General features: G+C 38.0%; 1 protein-coding gene across 6 annotated transcripts in view; it reads right to left on the bottom strand.

The window, feature by feature from the left end:
• Window positions 1–4,980: 4,980 nt before the first annotated feature.
• The window catches only part of DECR1 (2,4-dienoyl-CoA reductase 1), a 47,431-nt gene continuing 45,602 nt past the window's right edge, over window positions 4,981–6,809 (bottom strand). For all 6 annotated transcript variants that reach the window (XM_055303326.1, XM_055303324.1, XM_055303329.1 and 3 more), the window contains 3 exons: window positions 5,760–5,906; window positions 5,233–5,295; window positions 4,981–5,134 (listed from right to left, as the gene is read on the bottom strand). In XM_055303326.1, coding sequence (XP_055159301.1) covers window positions 5,075–5,134; window positions 5,233–5,295; window positions 5,760–5,906 — 270 coding nt within the window. In that variant the 3' untranslated portion in view covers window positions 4,981–5,074. The remainder of the gene's footprint in view (window positions 5,135–5,232; window positions 5,296–5,759; window positions 5,907–6,809) is intronic.

The following is a 6,809-nucleotide window of genomic DNA, read 5'->3' as shown; positions in this document are numbered from 1 at the left end:
GGGAGAAGCAGGCTCCATGCACCGGGAGCCCGACGTGGGATTCGATCCCGGATCTCCAGGATCGTGCCCTGGGCCAAAGGCAGGCGCTAAACCGCTGCGCCACCCAGGGATCCCCAAAAGTAAATTTCAAAAAGCATAATCCAACGGATGCGTAAGAAAGGTGAACAGGCGTTTCACAAATAAAAAATATCTCTAAATAGCTGAAATAAATAAAAGTAATCAACTTTATTAGTACTCAGAGGAAATGCAAATTAAAATAAATGAGAGTGCCATGCGCTCATCACAAAGGTTTAAAATCAAAGAGATTTTTGATTGCCGAGTACTGGGGAGGGTGTGGCACAGTGGAAAAATCTTACGAGGGGCTGGGAAGTTAAAGAGATGATGTGGGAAAGCACTTTGGCAATATCTCCTACCTTTGAATATATATACACACCTCATAACCCAGCAATTGCACTTTTAGGTTTTACCAACCTAACAGAGAGAGGTCTGTGTCGTCATCAGAAGAAAAGAATGTTGACGGTAGTATTGTATCTGGCATAGCTCCAAACTAGAAACCCAAATGTCAGAACTAGTATAAACTGTGGTGTATATTCATGCAATTGGAATGCTATGGTGAGGGGGGATGCAGAGACAACTGGCTCAGGGTAAAAACCAGAAGCAGAAGAACATCTAGTGTGTGATTCTATCCATATAAACAAAAGTGGCTTAGCTATGGTGTTAGCAGTCGAGATAGTGACTAGCTTTACAGGAGGGGAGTCACGATGGGAGACAAGCAAGGCTTCTGGATTCCTGGGGTTTTGTTTTTTTTCCCTGGGTGGTGGTTACACAAGCGTATTCAGTTTGTAATCACTGATGATTTGTGGATGTTAGGAGATCACACATCAAATAAAGTCTTAAAAAATTAATGGTGTGTGAGCAGGGATATGGGGAAGCCTCTCTGAAGGAGCCGGCCCTACAAAGATCAGGAAAAGAGCATTCCTAGGACAGAGAAGGAGGGAGTGTAAAGGCTCTAGGTCAAACAACCCCAAGAAACAGAAGGAAAGCGGCTGAGGGACAGCCTGGGGCCGGGGGAGGGTGTGTTTGGGGCGGAGCAGGCAAGCTCTCCTCCACCAGGGTAAATTGAGATTTGACACTAAGCTCCATTCATTCTGTCTCCAAACATAAAGATTATTTGACCTCACAGTTGAGAAATGTAAGACTTCAGAGGAAAATTCAAGTCAAAGGGACTGAAGTTGAGAATGAACTGATGAAGCCTAATAAATAGTTTTATGTTCAATAAACAAAATAATAAAATTGGTCAAGAACAAAACTTACAAGCGTTTCCCTTCGAAGGCTTTCGCGATAAGAACCGTACCTCATAAAGACCCTACTATTGCCTCTTGGTTTTAAATTATCCCAAGAAATGGCCGAATTGGGAAGGAAATGACCTTGACTAATGGAGTGACCTTGGGCAAGTCATAACTTCCCTGAGCTCAGTTTCCTCAACGATAAAATGAAGGGATTGAGAAGTATCTTCTAAGGTTTCCAAGCTCTAAAAGTCTATTATTCAAAGTCTCACTTAAATTCTTGCCACTTTAGTTTTTTTCCACAAGAACAATGTAACAACAGCTGTTACTCCATACCTGAAACATTTCCTGGAGGTGTTTTCTTATTTAATTCTAAGATTGATGATCTTGTTACCAACAATTCTCACTTAATTTACTATTAATTCTTCCATTAGCGCATTGCAAGCAAGACCCTTCAAGAAGGTACTAAGTAGAATGACAAAGTAATCATTCTTAGAGCGAAACGTTGATTTGGCTATAGCCCCAAGGTGGTATGTCATTAAATATAGGAACTATTGATCAATAGCATCCTTTTCATACTTCCTGAAAACATTTCTTTCTTAGGAAGAAATTTCAATTAATTGATATCTTCATAATCTCTCTTTTCTGGTCTCCTCTTCCATGCTCACAAGCTTTTCTTCATCATTTATCATTTGTAATAGAATGTAATGACCAGGGGGCGCCTGGGTGGCATAGTCGGTTAAGCGTCTGTCTTGGTTTCAGGTCAGGTCCTCATCTCAAGGTCCTAGGATTGAGTCCGGAGTCTGGCTCGCACTCAGCATGAAAGTCTTGCCAAAGTTCTTCTCTCCTTCTTTCTCTGCCCCTCCCCCTTGCACTCTCTCTCTTAAATAAATAATTCTTGAAAAAATATATAATGATGAAGCAAACTCTTAAGAGATGATTAATAAAAGAAAAATGTGTTTAAAAACTTGGATGAAACGTTTTTACAATATCCAATTAAGACACCAATAGGTAAAAAAAAAAAAAGGCGAATAGGACATTCACATGTGTAGAAGAGTATTCAGTATCACCAATAAATAAACACATGCTTGAAGAGAAGCTATCATTTTTTTACTTATAAAATTAGTAAATAGTTTGAAAATGAGAATACCCCATGTTGGAACTGACACTATCACACACAGCTTAGAGTGTTCTAAACCCATACAAATCTTAGGCATAACACTTTGAAAATGTGTATCAAGGGTCTTTAAAAGCTTCATAACCTTGGATTAGTAATATTACTCCCAGAGGGACGCCTGGGTGGCTCCATGGTTGAGCATCTGCCTTCAGCTCCGGGCATGATCCTGGGGTCCTGGGATCGAGTCCTACATCTGGCTCCCCGCAGGGAGCCTGCTTTTCCCTCTGCCTGTGTCACTGCCTCTCTTTCTGTGTTTCTCATGAATAAATAAATAAAATCTTAAAAAAAAATTCTTCCAGAAATCTGTTAGAGGAAAAAATTCCAAATTCTAAAATGTTTCATGTACAAAGATGTTCATCACAGTTTTACATGTTATGCTGAAAATGAAAACCACCTAATTCTGAGAATAAAGAATTAAGTGAACATATGTAAACCATGAAATACAAAAAAATCATATTTATGAGAAAACAGTATCTGATTTATCATAGTCTAAACTGTTAGAAAAAAAAGAGGAAAGTCAAAAAAAACACTGGAAAATGATATTTATAAAGTTATAAAAAATATGAACACTGAGTATTAATTTAACCCAAATTAGGGATATGGTTTTATGGGTAGATTTAGTGGAGGGACAGATTATATCTCAGGGGGGAAAAAAAAGAAAACTCAAAAAAGCTGAAGCACTCACTATGGAAAGAGAGCTTAGAGTGAGGACAGCGGTAGTACTCTCTCTGTGCAAATTATATAAACAAATTACTTTCATAAAATATAAAATTGAATAAAAAAGCCAAAGGCTGAAAATAAGTATACCAAAATACTAACAGAAATTTTCTTTAGGAAGTTGGTCTTTGATGTTTTCTATTCAACTGTATTCATTTCTCAAGTTTTCTATGATAACCAAGTCTTTTTTTTTTTAATTTTTATTTATTTATGATAGTCACACAGTGAGAGAGAGAGAGGCAGAACATAGGCAGAGGGAGAAGCAGGCTCCATGCACCGGGAGCCCGACGTGGGATTCGATCCCGGGTCTCCAGGATCGCGCCCTGGGCCAAAGGCAAGCGCCAAACCGCTGCGCCACCCAGGGATCCCGATAACCAAGTCTTAAAAGTGAAAAGGGTAGAATGACAGGAGGGCCCACCTTTCAATGTACATTTGAATGTACATTTTACATTTTACAGGGTTTTCACTGGCTTCCCCTCCCTGAATCCTCACAAGAACCCCACAAAGCAGATATTAAAATCCTGGGTTTTATAAGGAGGAAAATAAGAAGCAATGAAACTTATACAAGCTCATTTATGTAATTACTGGCATTTTTCCCCGACACTGTAAGAGCTATTGATTATTTGAAGAAGAAGATGTAGGCAGACAAAGAGAAATGAGGGTTAACATCAGGGATAAAATGCAGAATGGGTGCCTGCGGTGTGAGAGTGTGAAGAAAAGCCCAGTATAATGGAGAATGTCAAGGCCACTATTCCAAACCTACAATGTTATCCACTTATGTACACAATGTAATGTAATTTATGCACAGAATTAACTGTGAATGTAGTGTTTCCATGTGGGGCTTACAACACATAGATTCAAACAGGAAAACTAGATTCCTTTACAGATCTATTCAGAGGAGCTAAGATAGAAGTTGATCCCCTCTCTTGGTAATTTGAGCAATGGGACAGTCTAGTGAGTATGTCTATGAGCGATTCTTGTGAAAGCAAAATAAAATTAAAAAATTTTTTAATATAAGCTCAAAATGATAGCTGTATACATTTGATTCCCAGGATGACAAATTAGTCAATCCAAATAGGAAATGAAATGAAATTATACACAAAAATATTTTATAAGCTTGTTCATCGTCTCTACCTAGAGAAATCTCTTCTTTTAATGCCATCTCCTAGGTGTCACTTTCTCTACACTCTGGAGATGGAATGAATTACTTCCTCCTCCACACTTTAACACTGCTGGAATAATATTACATTGCATCACAAATAATTATTTATAGGTCTCTCTATCTTGCTAGATAATGTTTCAAGAAGGCAAAGGCTGTAGATAGTTCATGTTGTATCCTCAGTACCAAATAAAATACCAGACTATAAAATAGGTTCCAGCTAAAGTTCGTTTGAATTAATACTGAGCTATCTGAAGATAATTCACAAGTCCAGTGAAAAGGAAATATAATGCAAAGGCAGGGTCTATTAAATCAGAGTCCATTAAATTCATTGTATACCTTCTTCTTTCTTTTTTTAGGCCCCACCACCATAGCCATGGTTTAACAGGTAACTCAAATGCTATTTTGACCATCAAGATTCTCCTGATTGTTCCAGGTTAGAAGAGCTATTTCTTTCTCTGCACTTCCAAGCACTTTACCTCTACTAAAGCCTTTTCTCACTTGCCTTGTTTCAATTCTTAAAAAAAATTCTTAAAAAAAAAAAAAAAATTCTTGAAGGGAAACTATCCTACCTTATGTATCTTTGAATATACAATGTCTACATACCACTGGCCTGGCACATGATACACACTCAGTCCACGTTTGTTATTTAACAATTTATTAGACTTGAAAATAATTCAAAAGATCATAGATTGTATCATTTCCATCATAACCAAGATGAAGGCCAGAGTCATCTCAGGAGCCTTTTGTCTTCCTGATGAGTCCTTCTATTGTGTCCCACTCCTCCTTGGTGACCTAACACAAATAGAAAAAGGCAATTTTATGTGGTTCTTGCATGTTTTAAAAATCTTGGTATCTTAGCTGCTAATATTAGAGTCACAAAATGGCATTACCTTCCTCAGACTGTTGAATTCCCCTGAAATAAATACTTCCTCTCCACCGTCAAATCTAATGACCTGGAAAAAAAAATAGCAAAACCTCTGACATCCTTTTTTTTTTTTTTGACACTAACTCTTTTTAAAAAGCTTCTGAGCCATTGGGCATTTTCCCATCTTAACTGGATGGAACATCTCCTTGGCACATTCAATCAAAGCCCAAATTTTGAAGACAAAAGTGATGATTAAACCTAATTGGATTCATTCATTTAGAATCCTCTTTCCCTCAACTCCACAATTTCAAATTCTACCCAATATTTAAGATCATCTTAAAGGCAAGTCTGCTAATTTGCATTTAATAAAATTAATTCATCATTGAATAAATTCCACAGGCTAAATAATCTATATTAATATTTTTCTGCTGTTTCCAGCTAAGTAAGTATTTTAAGTCATATTTACACTCAGTATTGCCAGGACTGGTTCCACAATATGCCCTCCGACCCCAGATCCACCTCCCCAGGAAGTCCAGAGGAAACAGTACGTACTGCCCCATTGATCCAAGAAGCATAATCACTACAAAGGAAAGCGGCAAGGTTCGCAAGTTCTTCCACAGTTCCCAGCCGACCGCACGGAATTCGGTCGACCATATCTTTCTCAAATGTTCCAGTTGGGTCAAGACGGCTAAAGGCACCCTTGGAAATTAAGAAAATTGGTTGCATTTAAAAAATTTAAGAAACAAGTCTGCATAAAATGGAATATTACTGTGGCCGCTCATTTATACCTCAGGCCTTGGGAACAACAGAGAGTTTTGCCAAATTCTTCCATATTCATTTGAGCTCAGAACAGGTCATTTCATCTAATACTGACCTAAAAAGTCACCAGAAAATATCACCATTTCCCCTTTTTACAACTTCATCTATAAAATGAGGATACCTGTCTTTAGCTACCTCACAGAACTGTTGTAAGCATCAAAGGAGAAAATGCATATGAAAGTACTCTGAAGTCCTTACGAGCTCTGTGGGGTACACATAGTGGTGCTAACATTGTTGGATTTAATAATCACGGGAAAGTCAGACGCCTGGGTGGGTTGAGCGCCTGCCTTCGGCCCAGGGCATGATCCTGGGGTCTGGAGTTCGAGTCCCACATCGGGCTCCCTCCATGGAGCCTGCTTCTCCCTCTGCCTGTGTCTCTGCCTCTCTCTCTGTGTCTCTCATGAATAAATAAATAAAATCTTAAAAAATAATAATAATAATCATGGAAAAGTGACTCAAGGAGGGAACCTTTAAAAGGAAATTCCTTTTCTTCTCCTTTCTTCCCAAAATAATTGGAAAGGAAGAAAACATGTGTGTAAGAAAATTAAATTCAAGTAGATCCTAGAGAAAAAACGAAAAACAAAAAACCTGTAACTAAATTTGCCAAACAATGTCTGGCTTCTGTTTAATGATGTGAAGGTGCAGACCAAGATGAAGTTACGCATGTGCACTGATTACAGAAAAAAAAAAAAAAGAAAGAAAGAAAGAAAGAAAGAAAGAAAGAAAGAAAGAAAGAAAGAAAGAAAGAAAGAAAGAAAGAAAGAAAAAGGACTGGATTTCTCT

Source organism: Nyctereutes procyonoides, unplaced genomic scaffold (assembly GCF_905146905.1).
Source record: "Nyctereutes procyonoides isolate TBG_1078 unplaced genomic scaffold, NYPRO_anot_genome, whole genome shotgun sequence".
NCBI lineage: Eukaryota > Metazoa > Chordata > Mammalia > Carnivora > Canidae > Nyctereutes > Nyctereutes procyonoides.
This window is presented reverse-complemented; position numbering and strand designations above follow the sequence as displayed.